Below are 23,152 nucleotides of genomic sequence, written 5' to 3'. Positions count from 1 at the left end.
GTATAGAGTAGTGAGGGCTGAGGGGGGTATAGAATAGTGAGGGCTGAGGGGGGTATAGAATAGTGAGGGGGGTATAGAATAGTGAGGACTGATGGGGTACAGTTCTGATTTTGAAAGCATTGTTTTGTTCATATGTGTGAGAGAAAGTGACATTCTCTGTTGGCTTTGCATTTGTTCCTACTGTGAACCTAGATAGACTAATGTTACGTCACTAGAAACTGACAGTGTTGTACAGAACAGTCGTAGTGTGCACACAAGATCACAACACACATTTTATTATATTTCATCACATTGATGGCACAACTAAAAGAAATAGTGATATCTACAATTCTACCAATGCTTTACAACAAACAGAGACATACACACATGTTAAATAAACTAAAAGACAAACCTCCCAGTTCTTGGAATTCCCTATTAAAACAACATGAGAGAGAACTCAGTAAATAAACCATGTCATTAATGAATGGCTGCCTGACAACTGACAGTCACTGATGTTCTTAAAACATAAACATGCTAATCACACTTTCACATCCTGACAGACTGTACTGATGTTTCCTGTGGTGAAATACATCCCAGTGGTGGTTGCAGTTTGCTGTGACTATAACAACCGGTCTAAAACCACTAGTGATTGTTCAGCTTCCCTCGTCACTTAGAGGCCTTCTCCGTAACCCAGTCAATGACCTGCAATACAACCAATAAAAACATATGGCTCTGTTTAAACGCTGCAAGCCATACAATTTACAAACTCTTCATGACCTATTTCTACCTGAATACCCCTTGACTTCTGAAGAACATGATTGAATACCCCTTGACTTCTGAAGAACATGATTGAATACCCCTTGACTTCTGAAGAACATGATTGAATACCCCTTGACTTCTGAAGAACATGATTGAATACCCCTTGACTTCTGAAGAACATGATTGAATACCCCTTGACTTCTGAAGAACATGATTGAATACCCCTTGACTTCTGAAGAACATGATTGAATACCCCTTGACTTCTGAAGAACATGATTGAATACCCCTTGACTTCTGAAGAACATGATTGAATACCCCTTGACTTCTGAAGAACATGATTGAATACCCCTTGACTTCTGAAGAACATGATTGAATACCCCTTGACTTCTGAAGAACATGATTGAATACCCCTTGACTTCTGAAGAACATGATTGAATACCCCTTGACTCCTGAAGAACATGATTGAATACCCCTTGACTTCTGAAGAACATGATTGAATACCCCTTGACTTCTGAAGAACATGATTGAATACCCCTTGACTCCTGAAGAACATGATTGAATACCCCTTGACTTCTGAAGAACATGATTCAAAGCATGCCTTGGTAAGGGGAAGGTAAAATATGTAATAAATGGTTGACAGGTTACCTGCTTGGCATTGCTGCTGGCTGCTTTCATCATTTCCTCATGAAGGCCCCTGGATGTTTTCAGATCCTTTTGGAGAAAAGGAATACATTGTGACGCCAGCTTATCTCTCTCTAGTCTCTGGGGTGATGATGTAACAGTCAGCTGCTATAGTCAGGTCAGACAGCCAGCTTATCTCTCTATAGTCTCTGGGGTGATGATGTAACAGTCAGCTTATCTCTCTCTAGTCTCTGGGGTGATGATGTAACAGTCAGCTTATCTCTCTCTAGTCTCTGGGGTGATGATGTAACAGTCAGCTGCTATAGTCAGGTCAGACAGCCAGCTTATCTCTCTATAGTCTCTGGGGTGATGATGTAACAGTTAGCTTATCTCTCTGGGGTGATGATGTAACAGTCAGCTGCTATAGTCAGGTCAGACAGTCAGCTTATCTCTCTGGGGTGATGATGTAACAGTCAGCTGCTATAGTCAGGTCAGACAGTCAGCTTATCTCTCTATAGTCTCTGGGGTGATGATGTAACAGTCAGCTGCTATAGTCAGGTCAGACAGTCAGCTTATCTCTCTATAGTCTCTGGGGTGATGATGTAACAGTCAGCTGCTATAGTCAGGTCAGACAGCCAGCTTATCTCTCTATAGTCTCTGGGGTGATGATGTAACAGTCAGCTGCTATAGTCAGGTCAGACAGTCAGCTTATCTCTCTATAGTCTCTGGGGTGATGATGTACCAGTCAGCTGCTATAGTCAGGTCAGACAGTCAGCTTATCTCTCTATAGTCTCTGGGGTGATGATGTAACAGTCAGCTTATCTCTCTATAGTCTCTGGGGTGATGATGTAACAGTCAGCTGCTATAGTCAGGTCAGACAGTCAGCTTATCTCTCTATAGTCTCTGGGGTGATGATGTAACAGTCAGCTGCTATAGTCAGGTCAGACAGTCAGCTTATCTCTCTATAGTCTCTGGAGTGATGATGTAACAGTCAGCTGCTATAGTCAGGTCAGACAGTCAGCTTATCTCTCTATAGTCTCTGGGGTGATGATGTAACAGTCAGCTGCTATAGTCAGGTCAGACAGTCAGCTTATCTCTCTATAGTCTCTGGGGTGATGATGTAACAGTCAGCTTATCTCTCTATAGTCTCTGGGGTGATGATGTAACAGTCAGCTGCTATAGTCAGGTCAGACAGTCAGCTTATCTCTATAGTCTCTGGGGTGATGATGTAACAGTCAGCTTATCTCTCTATAGTCTCTGGGGTGATGATGTAACAGTCAGCTGCTATAGTCAGGTCAGACAGTCAGCTTATCTCTCTATAGTCTCTGGAGTGATGATGTAACAGTCAGCTGCTATAGTCAGGTCAGACAGTCAGCTTATCTCTCTATAGTCTCTGGAGTGATGATGTACCAGTCAGCTGCTATAGTCAGGTCAGACAGCCAGCTTATCTATCTTATTTAACATAGTTGAACAGGGCAAGTTAAAAGCGTAGGACAAGGCAATATAAAACAATCTGTCTAACAATCTGTCTTACAGTCTTAGGTGTCATTCTGTCATTGAAAACTTTTTCAAAGAGGGGCCAAGGGACTTCTAGATGAAGTTTTCACGTTAACTCACGATTGGTGCTAAATGTCAAATTCAAAGAAAGGAAAAAGGAGAGGAACCTTCAGATAGAATTTGGAGATTTCAAACAGTCTTTGACTGCAGGCGGCAAGATACTTGTGTTCTCTGGTGATCCCATGATGCTTCAGCGTCTTCGCCACAACCTCTTTTAGCATCTGGAACAGAAACAACAGAAAACACTCTGCATGCTGTTCTGACTTGCCTAGTTAAATAAAAGGTTAAATAAATAAATGTGTGTGTGTCAATGGGAATCACTGACATTTCTCTACTTCAGGGATGGGCAACTTTGATGGGGGGTGAGGGCTACCAAAATATGAATTTATCATGGGGGGCCGCAGTGGCTCGCGGGTCTGTGTACCCACATCCATACCCCCACCTTTAAGCAAAACGTTTTAGCGTTTAGACAAAAAAAAAAAAGTGGGGGTTCGCCAGTTGCCCATCCCTGCTCGAAATAAACCTGTATTTTTCTCCACGGGGCCACGTTGGTCTTGTTGTGGTTGATAAGCTTGGGTTTGCGTAGTAATCAGAACAGCTTAACGTCTTGTTCCTTGAAACTCTTATCTCAAGGATATTTTTTAAATCAATTTATTTTTTGTACTTTTACCCCATTTTCTCTCCAATTGGTAGTTACAGTCTTGTCCCATCGCTGCAACTCCCCTACGGACTCAGGAGAGGCGAAGGTCGAGAGCCGTGCGTCCTCCGAAACACGACCCAACCAAGCCGCACTGCTTCTTGACACACTGCTCGCTTAACCCGGAAGCCAGCCGCACCAATGTGTCAGAGGAAACACCGTACACCTGGCGTCCGGATGCCAGCTTGCAGGCGCCCGGCCCGCCACAATGAATCGCTAGAGCGCGATGGGACAAGGATATCGCGGTCAGCCAAAACCTCCCCTAACCCGGACGACGCTGGGCCAATTGTGCGACCGCCTCATGGGTCTCCCGGGTCAAGGCCGGCTATGACACTGCAATGCAGTGCCTTAGACCGCTTCGCCACTCGGAAGGCCCCTCACGGATCTTAACATTGTGGATAATGGTAGGACAGAAAGGAATGTACCGCTGTCGTTAGAGATCTGCTGCAGCGTCATCATGTCCTAGTTACCTAGTGGAGGGCTACAATATGGCAATATAGCACAGCATAACCTAATGGAAGACTATGAATCTAGATGTTGTGTGTGTCTATAGAGATAAATACTCTATGTGAATATCTACATGCTGTACAAAAACAGAAATATTTCCCCAACAGGTACAATAAGCCATCCTCTTACCCGGGCATGTTTCTGGGAGCGAGACTCCTTGCTGGCCTTGTCCTCTGCCTGTCCCTGCCTGTGTCCCTGGGCCTGGGGGGCTCTGTGGCTGTTTTGGGGGTCAGGGTGGGGCTTCTCTGACCCCTGGGGGCCCAGTCTCAGGGCTGAGACAGAGGAGGAGGACTGAGACCGGGTTTTCTGCGGTCTCAAGCCTCTTAAAGCTGGGTGGGTATCAGTTCCACTGCTGCCACTGCACACAGAGCCCAGGGACTCACTGCTCTCTGACTTGGCCAACCTGGACAATAGACACACAGACAGTTAAACACTCACAGACACGCGCGCACACACAGAATACTTTTAGACAAAATGGCGTCACTATCTCTGCCAGAAAGACTACTGTGAATCTACTCTACTAATGACCTCAGCTGTCACCATAATCAATTAAGGTTCAATTCCATGGCAACAGACAACATATTTCATCTCTATGTAATAATACAGTAGCCAAGAGGGCTCCTAAAGATATTCATCTGGGAAGTAATGTAGAGGGTCATCAACCTGTTGCTGCTGGCATCATATTACATCATTAAGCCTACTAGGTTATATCGCTTGATATCCACTGTGGAAACATCGATTCCAGTTTTATTAGTTTTAAAACTATCAGTTATATCTGCTGGTCACATCACCTGAGTAATAAAACCATCATTTATATCTGCTGGTCACATCACCTGAGTAATAAAACCCTCATTTATATCTGCAGGTCACATCACCTGAGTAATAAAACCATCATTTATATCTGCTGGTCACATCACCTGAGTAATAAAACCATCATTTATATCTGCTGGTCACATCACCTGAGTAATAAAACCATCATTTATATCTGCTGGTCACATCACCTGAGTAATAAAACCATCAGTTATATCTGCTGGTCACATCACCTGAGTAATAAAACCATCATTTATATCTGCTGGTCACATCACCTGAGTAATAAAACCATCATTTATAACTGCAGGTCACATCACCTGAGTAATAAAACCATCATTTATATCTGCTGGTCACATCACCTGAGTAATAAAACCATCAGTTATATCTGCTGGTCACATCACCTGAGTAATAAAACCCTCCTCAGCAGATTTAGATCTCACATAAAACAACATATAAAGGGTATCAATGTGTGAATAATTAACATTCAGTTCTACTTTGAAAGACAATATGCTGACCACAGACTATACGGCTTCTGCATCCTAAATAGCACCCTATTCCCTATTTACTTCTACCCTGTAGGCCCTGGTCAAAAATAGTGCACTATATAGGGAATAGGGTGCCATCTGTATGTATATGCAATAAGAGTCAGCAATGGAATGTGCTGCAGAGAGTCACGATAAACTATTAACAGTCCGTAAAGAACAGTAAGTGCAGAGGGGAACTATCTCCCTGTGTGTGTGTGTGTGTGTGTGTGTGTGTGTGTGTGTGTGTGTGTGTGTGTGTGTGTGTGTGTGTGTGTGTGTGGTGTGTGTGTGTGTGTGTGTGTGTGTGTGTGTGAAGTTCTCAAGGGGGAAAAACTTCAAACACATCTGAATACCTCAGAACCCGGAAACAGCATTTTCTTTTCTACTACTATCATATAAGTCACCAACACTGTCCACTTTTCCACGAAACCCATTTCAGCTTGATGTTAACTACTGCTGCTCTAAAAGGCTGAGGAGCTGCTAAACCTCCTGCTGACATGAGAAATGATATCCTGGTGTCCCGTCCTCAGATCTGACAGCCCCTCTCTAGGAACTAGTCTATAGATGAACATGACTGGTGTTAACCCAGGGGGCATGTAAACAACAACCAAGATAAAACACTGATGAGCTAGAAAGATGAAGAGATATCCTGCTGTTTCTGATCAAAGGGAACAGATAAATCCTTCTGTTTCTGATCGAAGGGAACAGATAAATCCTGCTGTTTCTGATCAAAGGGAACAGAGAAATCCTGTTGTTTCTGATCAAAGGGAACAGAGAAATCCTGCTGTTTCTGATCAAAGGGAACAGAGAAATCCTGTTGTTTCTGATCAAAGGGAACAGAGAAATCCTGCTGTTTCTGATCAAAGGGAACAGAGAAATCCTGTTGTTTCTGATCAAAGGGAACAGAGAAATCCTGCTGTTTCTGATCAAAGGGAACAGATAAATCCTGCTGTTTCTGATCAAAGGGAACAGATAAATCCTGCTGTTTCTGATCAAAGGGAACAGAGAAATCCTGCTGTTTCTGATCAAAGGGAACAGAGAAATCCTGCTGTTTCTGATCAAAGGGAACAGAGAAATTCTGCTGTTTCTGATCAAAGGGAACAGAGAAATCCTGCTGTTTCTGATCAAAGGGAACAGAGAAATCCTGTTGTTTCTGATCAAAGGGAACAGAGAAATCCTGCTGTTTCTGATCAAAGGGAACAGATACATTTCCATTAGGGAACGCCTACTTTGTGGAGTGCATGTGTGCAATAACTAAATTTGCCTTTGCACTCCTTCTAAACAATGCAATTTTAAAAAACTTTATCAAAGGGTAAAGTCAACTAAACTTAGTCCACTCTGTTCATAACAGATTCTAGTTTTGGGAACAGAAAACTGTATTGAGATTAAATGTTTAATAGATGAAAAAAATGAAACAGAATGTAGGCCATCTTTCCCCACCACCGGCCACTGGGCTTCCTCTCATCACCATATTTGGTAGTGAGTGGAATATCTGTGTGTAAAATCTGGGATTTGATGATCAAATATACTGAGACTGCAAACATCCCAAGATGAAATGTAAGGAGTAGAGATAGTGGGTGGCCAATACAACCTAGTAGTGGAAGACTATCACATTGCAATCTATTCCCCTATGAAGTTTATTGTTACAAGGTTTCAAGCCTAGTTCCACTTTAGGTAACCTAAGGCTGGAAATGTTGTTTCAATAACAAATATGGGAGCTTAAATCAGTCTGCAGAGTAAAAAAATAACACCTGTTGAATAAAGTCTTTGACCTCTAGCACCTGCTCTAAACCAAAGGCTGTATGTACGTAACCTTTGACCTCTAGCACCTGCTCTAAACCAAAGGCTGTATGTACGTAACCTTTGACCTCTAGCACCTGCTCTAAACCAAAGGCTGTATGTACGTAACCTTTGACCTCTAGCACCTGCTCTAACCACAGGCTGTATGTGCGTAACCTTTGACCTCTAGCATCTGCTCTAAACTACAGGCTGTGTGTACGTAACCTTTGACCTCTAGAACCTGCTCGAAACCACAGGCTGTATGTACGGACCCTTCGCCTATATAGAACATGATGCCTCTAATATGCCATTTAACAGACGCTTTTATCCAAAGCGACTTACAGTCATGTGTGCATAACTTTATGTGTAGGTGGCCCCGGGAATCAAACCCACTATCCTGGCATTGCAAGAGCCATGCTCTACCAACTGAGCTCCAGAGGACCATACAAACCTCACTAACCTCTTATGGGGGTGGACGGTGTCTGTATCCCAGGATCGTCTCTTGATCCTGGGCAGGTCAGAGTTGAGGAGGGCCTCTCCGTCCGGGACACTTCCTGGTTCAGACAGCACGGCCGGCGAGGGGGCGGGGCTTAAGGCGAAGGGGACGGGACAAGGCTCCTTGGAGCAGGTGGTCTGGGTCTCGTAGCGAATCAGACGGGACTGCAGCCGGACGAAGCCCTGGTCCCGGTCCAAGGCCTTGTGGCCCTGCTCGTCCAGACAGAACCTGGGTAGGGTCAAGAAATTAGTGATTTAAAACATAGACCAGTCTGGGCGATATACAGCCAATATCATAGATAAAAACTGAGATCAGGACTAAATTAGCATCAGAACGAGATGGGTCTCTCTCATGAGTCGGCAGAACTTGACCAGGGAGAAGAAGAGCTGACAGTGAGCCAGGACACAGAGACAGAGGGGGTCAGACAGTGAGCCAGGACACAGAGACAGAGGGGGTCAGACAGTGAGCCAGGACACAGAGACAGAGGGGTCAGACAGTGAGCCAGGACACAGAGACAGAGGGGTCAGACAGTGAGCCAGGACACAGAGGTCAGACAGTGAGCCAGGACACAGAGACAGGGGGGGTCATACAGTGAGCCAGGACACAGAGACAGAGGGGTCGGACAGTGAGCCAGGACACAGAGACAGAGGGGTCAGACAGTGAGCCAGGACACAGAGACAGAGGGGTCAGACAGTGAGCCAGGACACAGAGACAGAGGGGTCAGACAGTGAGCCAGGACACAGAGACAGAGGGGTCAGACAGTGAGCCAGGACACAGAGACAGAGGGGTCAGACAGTGAGGCAGGACACAGAGACAGAGGGGTCAGACAGTGAGCCAGGACACAGAGACAGAGGGGTCAGACAGTGAGCCAGGACACAGAGACAGAGGGGTCAGACAGTGAGCCAGGACACAGAGACAGAGGGGTCAGACAGTGAGCCAGGACACAGAGACAGAGGGGTCAGACAGTGAGCCAGGACACAGAGACAGAGGGGTCAGACAGTGAGCCAGGACACAGAGACAGAGGGGTCAGACAGTGAGCCAGGACACAGAGACAGAGGGGTCAGACAGTGAGCCAGGACACAGAGACAGAGGGGTCAGACAGTGAGCCAGGACACAGAGACAAAGGGGTCAGACAGTGAGCCAGGACACAGAGACAGAGGGGTCAGACAGTGAGCCAGGACACAGAGACAGAGGGGTCAGACAGTGAGCCAGGACACAGAGGGGTCAGACAGTGAGCCAGGACACAGAGACAGAGGGGTCAGACAGTGAGCCAGGACACAGACACAGAGGGGTCAGACAGTGAGCCAGGACACAGAGACAGAGGGGTCAGACAGTGAGCCAGGACACAGACACAGAGGGGTCAGACAGTGAGCCAGGACACAGAGACAGAGGGGTCAGACAGTGAGCCAGGACACAGAGACAGAGGGGTCAGACAGTGAGCCAGGACATAGAGACAGAGGGGTCACAGAGACAGAGGGGTCTGCTGGAGTAGATAAGGTAGGTAGAGGTCATAGGTGAGGTTCACAAGAAAATCAGCAACATTCAAAAAACTGTGAAAGATCAGAAGTAAATTTGCATCAGATGCCCTGCTCGTCCAGACAGGACCTGCCCAGGGAGAAGAGAGACCTTATTGATTCAAAACAGAGACAGGTCTGGACCATAACCGGTCAATAAGCTAGTACTTGGTAGTAAATAAGGTATAAAAGAGCAGGGGGAGGTTTCCAGAAGGAACATCAACATTCAAAAGACTGAAAGATCAGGAATAATTTAGCATAAAGAGGGAGAGAGACTAGGCCTCCACTTGTTCAAGTCTCTTAGGTACCGTTTACATGAGTAAAATAAGTCTAGTGAGATCCATCTCTCTTCAAAATTAGATATGCAACGTTTCTGTTAACAGTAGCCGTGGATGTGGTATGTCCAAAGTCACATTCCTGCTTCATGTGTTGGCGCAGCTATTAGCGTACCGTAAATACCATAGTAAACAGACTAACAAAATAAGGATCGCCACTCAGACGGGGTATCAGCCTCAGGAGGTAGTTTGGGAGACATCTCTTAAAGAGAGAGTTGACTCTAGATCGGTCTCTTTACACTACACAAGTATATGTCCTGGAACTAGTTTGTGTCGTCAGGCCCTCAGGTGATTAGAGACAAGTACTCTACCCTAAGAGATGGATAGGTTTATGTATAGATTGGGGCGGCGGTTAAAGCGTTGGACTAGTAATCGAAAGGTTGCTGGATTGAAATCCCTGAGCTGACAAGGTAAAAATCTGTCATTCTGCCCCTGAACAAGGCAGTTAACCCACTGTTCCCTGTTCCTGTATGTATAAAGATACCTACTCTAGTCCATGGTAGGTTACTGTATGTATAAAGATACCTACTCTAGTCCATGGTAGGTTCCTGTATGTATAAAGATACCTACTCTAGTCCATGGTAGGTTACTGTATGTATAAAGATACCTACTATCTTCCATGGTAGGTTCCTGTATGTATAAAGATACCTACTCTAGTCCATGGTAGGATTTCTGTATGTATAAAGATACCTACTCTAGTCCATGGTAGGTTCCTGTATGTATAAAGATACCTACTATCTTCCATGGTAGGTTACTGTATGTATAAAGATACCTACTCTAGTCCATGGTAGGTTACTGTATGTATAAAGATACCTACTCTAGTCCATGGTAGGTTCCTGTATGTATAAAGATACCTACTATCTTCCATGGTAGGTTACTGTATGTATAAAGATACCTACTCTAGTCCATGGTAGGTTCCTGTATGTATAAAGATACCTACTCTAGTCCATGGTAGGTTCCTGTATGTATAAAGATACCTACTCTAGTCCATGGTAGGTTCCTGTATGTATAAAGATACCTACTCTAGTCCATGGTAGGTTCCTGTATGTATAAAGATACCTACTATATTCCATGGTAGGTTCCTGTATGTATAAAGATACCTACTATATTCCATGGTAGGTTACTGTATGTATAAAGATACCTACTCTAGTCCATGGTAGGTTCCTGTATGTATAAAGATACCTACTCTAGTCCATGGTAGGTTCCTGTATGTATAAAGATACCTACTATCTTCCATGGTAGGTTACTGTATGTATAAAGATACCTACTCTAGTCCATGGTAGGTTCCTGTATGTATAAAGATACCTACTCTAGTCCATGGTAGGTTACTGTATGTATAAAGATACCTACTCTTGTCCATGGTAGGTTCCTGTATGTATAAAGATACCTACTATATTCCATGGTAGGTTACTGTATGTATAAAGATACCTACTCTAGTCCATGGTAGGTTACTGTATGTATAAAGATACCTACTCTAGTCCATGGTAGGTTACTGTATGTATAAAGATACCTACTCTAGTCCATGGTAGGTTACTGTATGTATAAAGATACCTACTCTAGTCCATGGTAGGTTACTGTATGTATAAAGATACCTACTCTAGTCCATGGTAGGTTCCTGTATGTATAAAGATACCTACTCTAGTCCATGGTAGGTTCCTGTATGTATAAAGATACCTACTCTAGTCCATGGTAGGTTCCTGTATGTATAAAGATACCTACTATATTCCATGGTAGGTTACTGTATGTATAAAGATACCTACTCTAGTCCATGGTAGGTTACTGTATGTATAAAGATACCTACTCTAGTCCATGGTAGGTTCCTGTATGTATAAAGATACCTACTCTAGTCCATGGTAGGTTCCTGTATGTATAAAGATACCTACTATATTCCATGGTAGGTTACTGTATGTATAAAGATACCTACTCTAGTCCATGGTAGGTTCCTGTATGTATAAAGATACCTACTCTAGTCCATGGTAGGTTCCTGTATGTATAAAGATACCTACTATCTTCCATGGTAGGTTACTGTATGTATAAAGATACCTACTCTAGTCCATGGTAGGTTACTGTATGTATAAAGATACCTACTCTAGTCCATGGTAGGTTCCTGTATGTATAAAGATACCTACTCTTGTCCATGGTAGGTTACTGTATGTATAAAGATACCTACTCTAGTCCATGGTAGTGGGAGCTGGCTGCTTGGTTGAAGGGGATCTGGGTCACTTTCCTGGGGGTCAAGTCTGGAGACATCTGGAATGTATTTCCCCTGGAAACACACACACAGACACACATTTTTGTACAGGAGCTGTGAACATTTTCTATTGAAATCCAGGACTGCAGCAAAGAACACACAGTACTGCAGCGATCTGAAGTGAAACTAAACTCTCCTGTCCTCCGCACCCAAACTGATTAAGTGTGTAAAACAACTTCCTAATGAACTGACAGAATGCCTCTTAATTGAGTTTCTTTTAATGAACATAAATTATTACGACCAAAAAATATTCTTCTCTGCTTTCTGTAAGAACACTATCCGATAAAGGCTCTTTATAAATCAGAGGAATTCAATGAGGTGAAAGCCTTTGATTGGAATGCATATCAGAAGTAGACAGCCACATGAAATCACCGTCGCTGCATGGTGTCTGAAACATCCTGACTGAATCGTTGTCTGCTGAACGGAGTGGTTTCTCCTCTAGGGAAGAGGAAGTTAGAAACAGATGATTCAACATGTTGACGGTATTCCAGATTCAGACGGTGACAGAACTGATTTTCCCAGAGTCACACTGAAGCTCCAGGACTCATTTCTACCTCCATATTAGAAGCCTGAAATCTAATTTCATACACAGACAGATTGTCCCCTTGTTGAGCTACACACAGCAGGTTGGGTTTCCATCCAGATTTTCATGTAAATATTTTAAAATCAGCATTAAGAAAATATAAGCACTTTCCCACCAGTGATAATGTTTCCACCAAACTGACTTGTTGCGGATAAACATCAGTACGTGATGATGTAGTGCACATAAAATGTACTTCTTTGTTTAAGTTTTCATGTACCGAATAAAAATCTAAAGTTCAATGTGTTTCCATCGTATTTCCAACTCTACTGATCAGTTTCTGTCACAAAAACTGTTTTAAACAGCAAATGTGCTTATTCTGGTCTTAGTATGTACGCTCCAGCTAACAGCTGTGTGGGTAGGCTAGTCTACATGATGAGATCATTATGGATAACAGCGAGAATATTTATATTTGTCAAATCGGCAGTCAAGCATCGATCATCACGTCACAAGAATAAGACCATAGATATTTATTGGAAAGGAGCATCAAGCTCATCACCAAAGATTTGTATAACTAACCCAAGATAGACCACAGCCTGTCGTTTCCAATGGGAGCAAATTAATCATAGTGGGCAGAACAAGCAAGGAAGTGGGCAGAGTAAAGGATGAGCTAGCGAGAGCCCATTGGTGTGTTCTAGCATGTATTTGCATATTTCCGTTAGGGAACGCCTACTTGTAAAGTACGCGTGTGCAATAAGTCAATTCCCCCTTGCACTCCTTCTAAACAATGCAAAAAATATATATTTAGCAAAGGGCAAAGTCTACAAAACATAGTCCACTCTGTTCATAACAGATTCTAGTTTTGTAAACAGAAAACTGTATTGAGATCAAATGTTTCATTGATGAGGAAAATTTGCAGAATATCGGCCAAAATCCATCTTTCCCCACCGCCGGCCACTGGGCTTCCTCGCATCACCATATTTGGTAGTGAGCGGAAATGCCAACCAGATGCTTCAGATTTCTACATCCAGTGAAATATGACTCGTTGTTCTATCCGTGTCATCACCGTGCACTTTAACCACTCCTGTGAAGTTCATCATCATTTATTTAATCTGTAGCCTAACAAACTGCATGGTTTCCCCAAGTCGTAGTGGGAGGACAACACACCATATCGTCGCGTGACTCCAAGTTTACTTCGATATGATGCGTACTCTCACTACTGGTGTCCCCCAGGCTCGGTTCTAGGCCCTCTTCTCTCTATACACCAAGTCACACGGCTCCGTAATATCTTCACATGGTCTCTCCTATCACTGCTATGACGATGACACTCAACTACTTTTCTCCTTCCCTCCTCCTGAAACCCATCTCTGCGTGCCCGGCAGATATCTCAGCTTGGATGTCGACCCACCACCTCAAGCTCAACCTCGACAAGACAGAGCTGCTCTTCCTCCCGGTTAGTGTTAACTACTTTGGAGCACTCAGACACATATAAATTGACCAGAGAGGCTGTTGTACATAAAGTAGAACACATCTAAATACGTTAGACAACTTTCTGTAGTAGAGACAGAATGAGTCAAACCACAATGCCTTTGAACAACTCCCTAAAGTATCTGAACAGTATCTGAATTGAACAACTCTCTAAAGTATCTGAATTGAACAGTATCTGAATTGAACAGTATCTGAATTGAACAACTCTCTAAAGTATCTGAACTGAACAGTATCTGAACAGTAACTGAATTGAACAGTATCTGAATTGAACAACTCTCTAAAGTATCTGAACTGAACAGTATCTGAATTGAACAGTATCTGAATTGAACAGTATCTGAATTGAACAACTCTCTAAAGTATCTGAATTGAACAGTATCTGAATTGAACAGTATCTGAATTGAACAACTCTCTAAAGTATCTGAACTGAACAGTATCTGAATTGAACAACTCTCTAAAGTATCTGAATTGAACAGTATCTGAATTGAACAACTCTCTAAAGTATCTGAACTGAACAGTATCTGAATTGAACAACTCTCTAAAGTATCTGAATTGAACAGTATCTGAATTGAACAACTCTCTAAAGTATCTGAACTGAACAGTATCTGAACAGTAACTGAATTGAACAGTATCTGAATTGAACAACTCTCTAAAGTATCTGAATTGTGGGTGAACCGGTAGTGGATGAGGTGCAATGATTTGATGATGCAATTTAAAGTTGTTGGTGGAAAAACAGTATATACATCCAATCCAACCATGTTCCTTTTCATGTTATTCTTTTCCATTACTATTAAAACGTTATATATTACAGAGAAGCTTGTAGGAATATAGAGTTACCCTAGTCTCCGGGCTAACAGAGTTACCCTAGTCTCCGGACTAACAGAGTTACCCTAGTCTCCGGACTAACAGAGTTACCCTAGTCTCCGGGCTAACAGAGTTACCCTAGTCTCCGGGCTAACAGAGTTACCCTAGTCTCCGGACTAACAGAGTTACCCTAGTCTCCGGACTAACAGAGTTACCCTAGTCTCCGGGCTAACAGAGTTACCCTAGTCTCCGGACTAACAGAGTTACCCTAGTCTCCGGTCTAACAGAGTTACCCTAGTCTCCGGGCTAACAGAGTTACCCTAGTCTCCGGACTAACAGTGTTACCCTAGTCTCCGGGCTAACTGAGTTACCCTAGTCTCCGGGCTAACAGAGTTACCCTAGTCTCCGGGGGCTAACAGAGTTACCCTAGTCTCCGGACTAACAGAGTTACCCTAGTCTCCGGGCTAACAGAGTTACCCTAGTCTCCGGACTAACAGAGTTACCCTAGTCTCCGGGCTAACAGAGTTACCCTAGTCTCCGGACTAACAGAGTTACCCTAGTCTCCGGGCTAACAGAGTTACCCTAGTCTCCGGGGGCTAACAGAGTTACCCTAGTCTCCGGGGGCTAACAGAGTTACCCTAGTCTCCGGGGGCTAACAGAGTTACCCTAGTCTCCGGGCTAACAGAGTTACCCTAGTCTCCGGGCTAACAGAGTTACCCTAGTCTCCGGACTAACAGAGTTACCCTAGTCTCCGGGCTAACAGAGTTACCCTAGTCTCCGGGGGCTAACAGAGTTACCCTAGTCTCCGGTCTAACAGAGTTACCCTAGTCTCTGGACTAACAGAGTTACCCTAGTCTCCGGACTAACAGAGTTACCCTAGTCTCCGGGCTAACAGAGTTACCCTAGTCTCCGGGCTAACAGAGTTACCCTAGTCTCCGGACTAACAGAGTTACCCTAGTCTCCGGGCTAACAGAGTTACCCTAGTCTCTGGACTAATAGAGGCTGCAGATCTCCGGTGGGCAGGCCGTCAGGTGTGAAGTGTCTAAGCAGCTCTTTGGCATCCAGCAAGGCTGGGGTGGTTCTCTGACCCTGGATGTCCTTAGGCCCCAGCAGACAGTCAGACGAGCCGCCAGACAGCAGACCAAACCTGGGAACGGAGACAGGCAGGAGGAAACCAAAGATGATATGGTTAAATTAGTCACGTGTCAGGAACCAAAGATACTGTCGGTCTCTCTATTCCCATAAGCCACCTTGCTTGCTTATCGTTGTTGGAAGAGAGATGTATGTACCGATGTGAAGACCATGATTCAAGTTTACCTCAGCTTCTGACGAGTCCTCTGGAGGTGCTCATAGTTCTGCAGAACACTTCTCTCTGGCCAGTCAGCATGTTGGGAGTGTTTAATGAACTCTACATTGGAATGGGAAAATAGTAATTTTGTTTTTTCAGTCAAGGTTTCTTGTAGGAGTCAGTTTTAGAGATGGCAAATACAGTGCCTTCAGAATGTATTCAGACCCCTTGACTTTTTCCATATTTTGTTACGTTACAGCCTTATTCTAAAATAGATTTTTTTTTAAATCGATACCCAATAATGACAAAGCGAAAACAAGTTAAGATTTTTTTTCAAATGTATAAAAAACAGAAATAACCTATTTACATAAGTATTCAGACCCTTTGCTATGAGACTTCGAAATTGAGCTCAGGTGCTTCCTGTTTCCATTGATCATCCTTGAGATGTTTCTACAACTTGATTGGAGTCCACCTGTGGTAAATTCAATTGATTGGACATGATTTGGAAAGGCACACACCTGTCTATATAAGGCCCCACAGTTGACAGTGCATGTTAGAGCAAAAACCAAAACCATGCCAAAGGAATTGTACGGACAGCTCCGAGACAGGATTGTGTCGAGGCACAGATCTGGGGAAGGGTACCAAAACATTTCTGCAGCATTGAAGGTCCCCAAGAACACCATGGCCTCCATCATTCTTAAATGGAAGAAGTTCGGAACCACCAAGACTCTTCCTAGAGCTGGCCGCCCGGCCAAAATGAACAAGGGCCTTGGTCAGGGAGGTGACCAAGAACCCAATGGTCACTCCGACAGAGCTCCAGAGTTTCTCTGTGGAGATGGGAGAACCTTTCAGAAGGACAACTATCTCTGCAGCACTCCACCAATCAAGCCTTTATAATAGTGTGGCCAAAAGGCACCTAAAGGACTCTCAGACAGTGAGAAACAAGATTCTCTGGTCTGATGAAACCAAGATTGAACTCTTTGGCCTGAATGCCAAACCTCACATCTGGAGGAAACCTGGCACCATCCCTACGGTGAAGCATGGTGGTGGCCGCATCATGCTGTGGGGATGTTTTTCAGAGACAGGGACTGGAAGACAAGTCAGAATCGAGGGAAAGATGAACAGAGCAAAGTACAGAGAGATTCATGATGAAAATATGCTCCAGAGCGCTCAGCACCTCAGACTGGGGCAAAGGTTCACCTTCCAACAGGACAACGACCCTAAGCACACAGCCCAAGACAACGCAGGAGTGGCTTCGGGATAAGTCTCTGAATGTCCTTGAGTGGCCCAGCTAGAGCCCGGACTAGAACCTGAACTAACATCTCTGGAGAGACCAGAAAATAGCTGTACAGCGACACTCCCCATCCAACCTGACAGAGCTTGAGAGGATCTGCAGAGAAGAATGGGAGAAACTCCCCAAATACAGGTGTGCCAAGCTTGTAGCGTCATACCCAAGAAGACTCAAGGTTATAATCACTGTCAAAGGTGCTTCAACAAAGTTCTGAGTTAAGGGTCTGAATGCTTACGTAAACGTGACATTTCCGTTATTATATTTTTTATACATTTGCAAACATTTCTAAAAACTAGTTTTTGCCTTGTCATTATGAGGTATTGTGTGTAGATTAAAACAATTTAATCCATTTTAGAATAAGGCTGTAACATAACAAAATGGGGGAAAGGTCAAGTGGTCTGACTACTTTCTGAATGCACTGTACATATTACTGAGCTGTGTTACTGGGAGTAAGGAGGGACTGGAACAGCAGAATACCTGTAGTCTTCATAGTGAGGTTCACCTCCTCTGCTCCACAGGGTTCAACTCTGGGCAGACTGGAGTCTTTAGGCAGGGTAGAGGCTTTAGGCAGGGTAGAGGCTTTAGGCAGGGTAGAGTCATGCATCTTGAGGTACTGTTCTCTGGCCAGGCTGAGCAGGATCTTCAGGTCATTGACTGGTATTGAAGCTGGCTTCTCTGCCTCTTCTCTACGTCCTAGTCAATATGGAATAACGAGAGTAGTCAGTAAGTAGCCTTGTCCGAGCCAGGGTGGCCCACAGGGCTGGAGCCTCATGTTTCTGTTGCGTGAGGCTGCTTAATGTTTACCTATCTGGCTACGATAGACTGACTTTAATACTGGAGGAACCACTTACCTGTCTGGCTACGATACAGACTGACTTTAATACTGGAGGAACCACCTACCTGTCTGGCTACGATACAGACTGACTTTAATACTGGAGGAACCACCTACCTGTCTGGCTACGATACAGACTGACTTTAATACTGGAGGTACCACTTACCTGTCTGGCTACAATACAGACTGACTTTATACTGGAGGAACCACCTACCTGTCTGGCTACAATACAGACTGACTTTAATACGGAGGAACCACCTACCTGTCTGGCTACGATACAGACTGACTTTAATACGGAGGAACCACATACCTGTCTGGCTACGATACAGACTGACTTTAATACTGGAGGAACGACCTGACCTGTCTGGCTACGATACAGACTGGACTTTAATTACTGGAGGAACCACTTACCGTGTCTGGCTACGACACAGACTGACTTTAATACTGGAGGAACCACTTACCTGTCTGGCTACGACACAGACTGACCTTTAATACTGGAGGAACCACATACCTGTCTGGCTACGATACAGACTGACTTTTAATACTGAGGACCACATACCTGTCTGGCTACGATACAGACTGACTTTTAATACTGGAGGAACCACTTACCTGTCTGGCTACGATACAGACTGACTTTAATACTGGAGGAACCACCTACCTGTCTGGCTACGATACAGACTGACTTTAATACTGGAGGAACCACTTACCTGTCTGGCTACGATACAGACTGACTTTATACTGGAGGAACCACCTACCTGTCTGGCTGCTACACAGACTGACTTTAATACTGGAGGAACCACCTACCTGTCTGGCTACGATACAGACTGACTTGCTTTATTAAACTATGCTAGATATGTTTTTTTTGTCAAATAGAATGTCCTCAATAAATTACCTGGTTAAATAAACTGCAATAATAAAACAATACATTAACTAGGCTCTATTTGGAAGCAATAAGTACACTGCAAATGGAAAGAGTGTGCTGAGTACAGACATTTTAATATATATTCTGCGTCAGACATGATATCGCTTGAAAAATCTTTTTTTATTTTTATTTTTTATCTCAACGAGACTTACCTGGCTAAATAAAGGATGAATAAAATCTGATGTTGTACTTACTCAGGCACTCCTTTAGGACCAGGGTCTGCACCTCGGCCAACTTCCTCTCCCTCTGTAGCAGTTGGTCTCCATGGAGACAGGGCAGGGAGCGCAGCCAGTCTGTCGTGGTGGAACCTGGGGGAAGAGACCAAGTGGACTGCTTTATCAATCAATTGGCTGAACCCTTCTCAATAACATCAGAGAAAAGAGAAACCTGCCCACTGCTCTCGCTGGTACTACTTATTTTATTAAAGGCCCACTGCAGTCAAAATTCTGTTTTTACTGTGTTTTGTATTATATTGTACAACAGCTGATGAAAGGAACACTGTAAAAAAGTGTGACGTGATCAGTGTTATTTCCTGATAGTTGCTGGTTGAAAATACAATCTACACAGGACCTTCTAAATCAGCAGGTTTTGCATGGGCAGAGTTTAATAAGGCTGAATAGAATAAGTGACATTAGTAAGAGCAGTGTTCCGGTTTCTCTTTCATCTGAAGTAATCACATTATTTCCACACACCTGCAACAACATAACTCAGATGTGGGAGTTATTTTTAGGATGTTCAATAACCTGGTAACATGGCTTATGAGTTCAAATGAAGTTCATATGAATGTGACAACACAAACGCTATCAAAGGAGACAGGGGAGTTTAATACAAGTATACTGCAATAAGGAGACATGGGAGTTTAATACAAGTACACTGCATTAAGGAGACAGGGGAGTTTAATACAAGTACACTGCATTAAGGAGACAGGGGAGTTTAATACAAGTACACTGCATTAAGGAGACAGGGGAGTTTAAAACAAGCACACTGCATTAAGGAGACAGGGGAGTTAGAGCTAGAGAGAGAGAGCTAGAGAGAGAGAGCTAGAGAGAGCGAAACAGAGAGCTAGAGAGAGCAAAACAGAGAGCTAGAGAGAGCTAGAGAGAGCTAGAGCTAGAGAGAGCAAAACAGAGAGCTAGAGAGAGCTAGAGAGAGAGCGAAACAGAGAGAGCGAAACAGAGAGAGCGAAACAGAGAGAGCGAAACAGAGAGCTAGAGAGAGCTAGAGAGAGAGAGAGAGAGAGAGCTAGAGAGAGAGAGAGAGAGAGCTAGAGAGCTAGAGAGAGAGAGCTAGAGAGAGCTAGAGAGAGAGCTAGAGAGCTAGAGAGAGAGAGCTAGAGAGAGCTAGAGAGAGAGAGCTAGAGAGAGAGAGCTAGAGAGAGCTAGAGAGAGAGCTAGAGAGAGAGCGAAACAGAGAGCGAGAGAGAGCTAGAGAGAGAGAGAGAGAGAGCTAGAGAGAGCGAGAGAGAGAGCTAGAGAGAGAGCGAGAGAGAGAGCGAAACAGAGAGCTAGAGAGAGCTAGAGAGAAGGCTAGAGAGAGAGCTAGAGACAGCTAGAGAGAGAGCTAGAGAGAGCGAGCTAGAGAGAGCTAGAGAGAGAGAGAGAGAGAGCTAGAGAGCTAGAGAGAGAGAGCTAGAGAGAGCTAGAGAGAGAGCTAGAGAGAGAGAGCTAGAGAGAGCTAGAGAGAGAGCTAGAGAGAGCTAGAGAGAGAGCTAGAGAGAGAGCGAAACAGAGAGCTAGAGAGAGCTAGAGAGAGAGAGAGAGCTAAAGAGAGAGAGCTAGAGAGAGCTAGAGAGAGGGCTAGAGAGAGAGCTAGAGACAGCTAGAGAGAGAGCTAGAGAGAGCGAGCTAGAGAGAGAGAGAGCTAGAGAGAGCTAGAGAGAGAGAGAGAGCTAGAGAGAGAGAGAGCTAGAGAGAGCTAGAGAGAGAGAGAGAGCTAGAGAGAGAGAGAGCTAGAGAGAGAGAGAGCTAGAGAGAGAGAGCTAGAGAGCTAGAGAGAGAGAGCTAGAGAGAGAGCTAGAGAGAGCGCTAGAGAGAGAGCTAGAGAGAGAGAGCTAGAGAGAGAGAGCTAGAGAGAGAGAGAGCTAGAGAGAGCTAGAGAGAGAGAGCTAGAGAGAGCTAGAGAGAGCTAGAGAGAGAGAGAGAGCTAGAGAAAGCTAAAGAGACCTAGAGAGAGAGAGCGAAACAGAGAGCTAGAGAGAGAGAGAGCTAGAGAGAGCTAGAGAGAGCTAGAGAGAGAGCTAGAGAGAGAGAGCTAGAGAGAGAGAGCTAGAGAGAGCTAGAGAGAGCTAGAGAGAGAGAGCGAAAGAGAGCTAGAGAGAGCTAGAGAGAGAGCTAGAGAGAGAGCTAGAGAGAGAGCTAGAGAGAGAGAGCTAGAGAGAGAGCGCTAGAGAGAGAGAGCTAGAGAGAGCTAGAGAGAGAGAGCTAGAGAGAGCTAGAGAGAGAGAGCTAGAGAGAGAGAGAGAGCTAGAGAGAGAGAGCTAGAGAGAGAGAGAGCTAGAGAGAGAGAGAGCTAGAGAGAGAGAGAGAGCTAGAGAGAGAGAGAGAGAGCTAGAGAGAGAGAGAGCTAGAGAGAGAGCTAGAGAGAGCTAGAGAGAGAGAGCGAAACAGAGAGCTAGAGAGAGAGCTAGAGAGAGAGCTAGAGAGAGCGAAACAGAGAGCGAAACAGAGAGCTAGAGAGAGAGCGAAACAGAGAGCTAGAGAGAGAGCTAGAGAGAGAGCTAGAGCTAGAGAGAGAGCTAGAGAGAGAGCTAGAGAGAGAGAGCTAGAGAGAGAGCAAGAGAGAGCTAGAGCTAGAGAGAGAGCTAGAGCGCTAGAGCGAGCTAGAGAGAGAGCGAAACAGAGAGCTAGAAAGAGAGCTAGAGCTAGAGAGAGAGCTAGAGAGAGAGCTAGAGCTAGAGAGAGCAAGAGAGAGAGCTAGAGAGAGCTAGAGCTAGAGAGAGAGCTAGAGCGCTAGAGAGAGCTAGAGCGCTAGAGAGAGCTAGAGAGCGCTAGAGAGCGCTAGAGAGAGCGAAACAGAGAGCTAGAGAGAGAGAGCTAGAGAGAGAGAGAGCTAGAGAGAGAGCTAGAGAGAGAGCTAGAGAGAGCTAGAGAGAGAGCTAGAGAGAGCTAGAGAGAGAGCTAGAGAGAGAGAGAGAGCTAGAGAGAGAGCTAGAGAGAGAGCTAGAGAGAGAGCTAGAGAGAGAGAGCTAGAGAGAGAGCTAGAGAGAGAGAGCTAGAGAGAGAGAGAGCGCTAGAGAGAGCGCTAGAGAGAGCGCTAGAGAGAGCGCTAGAGAGAGCGCTAGAGAGAGCGCTAGAGAGAGAGAGCTAGAGAGAGTGCGCTAGAGAGAGAGAGCTAGAGAGAGAGCTGGAGAGAGAGCGCTAGAGAGAGAGCTAGAGAGAGAGAGAGAGCTAGAGAGAGAGAGAGCTAGAGAGAGAGAGCTAGAGAGAGAGCAATAGAGAGCTAGAGAGAGAGCTAGAGAGAGAGCTAGAGAGAGAGCTAGAGAGAGAGCTAGAGAGAGAGAGCTAGAGAGAGAGAGCTAGAGAGAGAGCTAGAGAGAGAGAGAGCTAGAGAGAGAGCTAGAGAGAGAGCTAGAGAGAGAGCAAGAGAGAGCTAGAGTGCTAGAGAGAGCTAGAGAGAGAGCGAAACAGAGAGCTAGAGAGAGAGCTAGAGCTAGAGAGAGAGCTAGAGCTAGAGAGAGAGCTAGAGAGAGCTAGAGAGAGAGAGAGCTAGAGAGAGAGCTAGAGCTAGAGAGAGAGCTAGAGAGAGCTAGAGAGAGAGCTAGAGAGAGAGCTAGAGAGAGAGCTAGAGAGAGTGCTAGAGAGAGAGCGAGAGCTAGAGCGAGCAAGAGAGAGAGCAAGAGAGAGCTAGAGAGCGCGCTAGAGAGCGCTAGAGAGAGAGAGAGCTAGAGAGAGAGCGAAACAGAGAGCTAGAGAGAGAGCTAGAGCTAGAGAGAGAGCTAGAGAGAGAGCTAGAGCTAGAGAGAGCTAGAGAGAGCTAGAGAGAGAGCTAGAGAGAGAGATAGAGAGTGTGCTAGAGAGAGAGAGAGCTAGAGAGAGCTAGAGAGAGCTAGAGCTAGAGAGAGCAAGAGAGAGAGCAAGAGAGAGCTAGAGCTAGAGATAGAGAGCTAGAGCGAGAGCTAGAGCGCTAGAGAGAGCTAGAGAGAGCGCTAGAGAGCACTAGAGAGAGCGAATACAGAGAGCTAG

At 44.8% G+C, this 23,152-nt stretch overlaps 1 protein-coding gene across 1 annotated transcript; it reads right to left on the bottom strand.

Annotated features, from left to right (window-relative positions):
* Positions 1-259: 259 nt before the first annotated feature.
* On the bottom strand, positions 260-19,383 carry LOC115188040 (mdm2-binding protein-like). The gene is made up of 10 exons (XM_029747075.1): positions 19,166-19,383; positions 17,695-17,910; positions 15,956-16,046; positions 15,618-15,785; positions 11,749-11,844; positions 7,694-7,957; positions 4,250-4,523; positions 3,024-3,137; positions 1,384-1,449; positions 260-681 (listed from the first exon to the last, which is right to left on the bottom strand). The coding sequence occupies exons 2-10, from the start codon at positions 17,819-17,821 to the stop codon at positions 646-648; spliced, it is 1,236 nt and encodes a 411-aa protein (XP_029602935.1). The 5' UTR covers positions 17,822-17,910; positions 19,166-19,383; the 3' UTR covers positions 260-645.
* Positions 19,384-23,152: the final 3,769 nt, after the last annotated feature.

Source organism: Salmo trutta, unplaced genomic scaffold (genome assembly GCF_901001165.1).
Source record: "Salmo trutta unplaced genomic scaffold, fSalTru1.1, whole genome shotgun sequence".
NCBI lineage: Eukaryota > Metazoa > Chordata > Actinopteri > Salmoniformes > Salmonidae > Salmo > Salmo trutta.
Note: the sequence above shows the minus strand (reverse complement) of the source record. Positions and strands in the feature narration are given on the sequence as shown.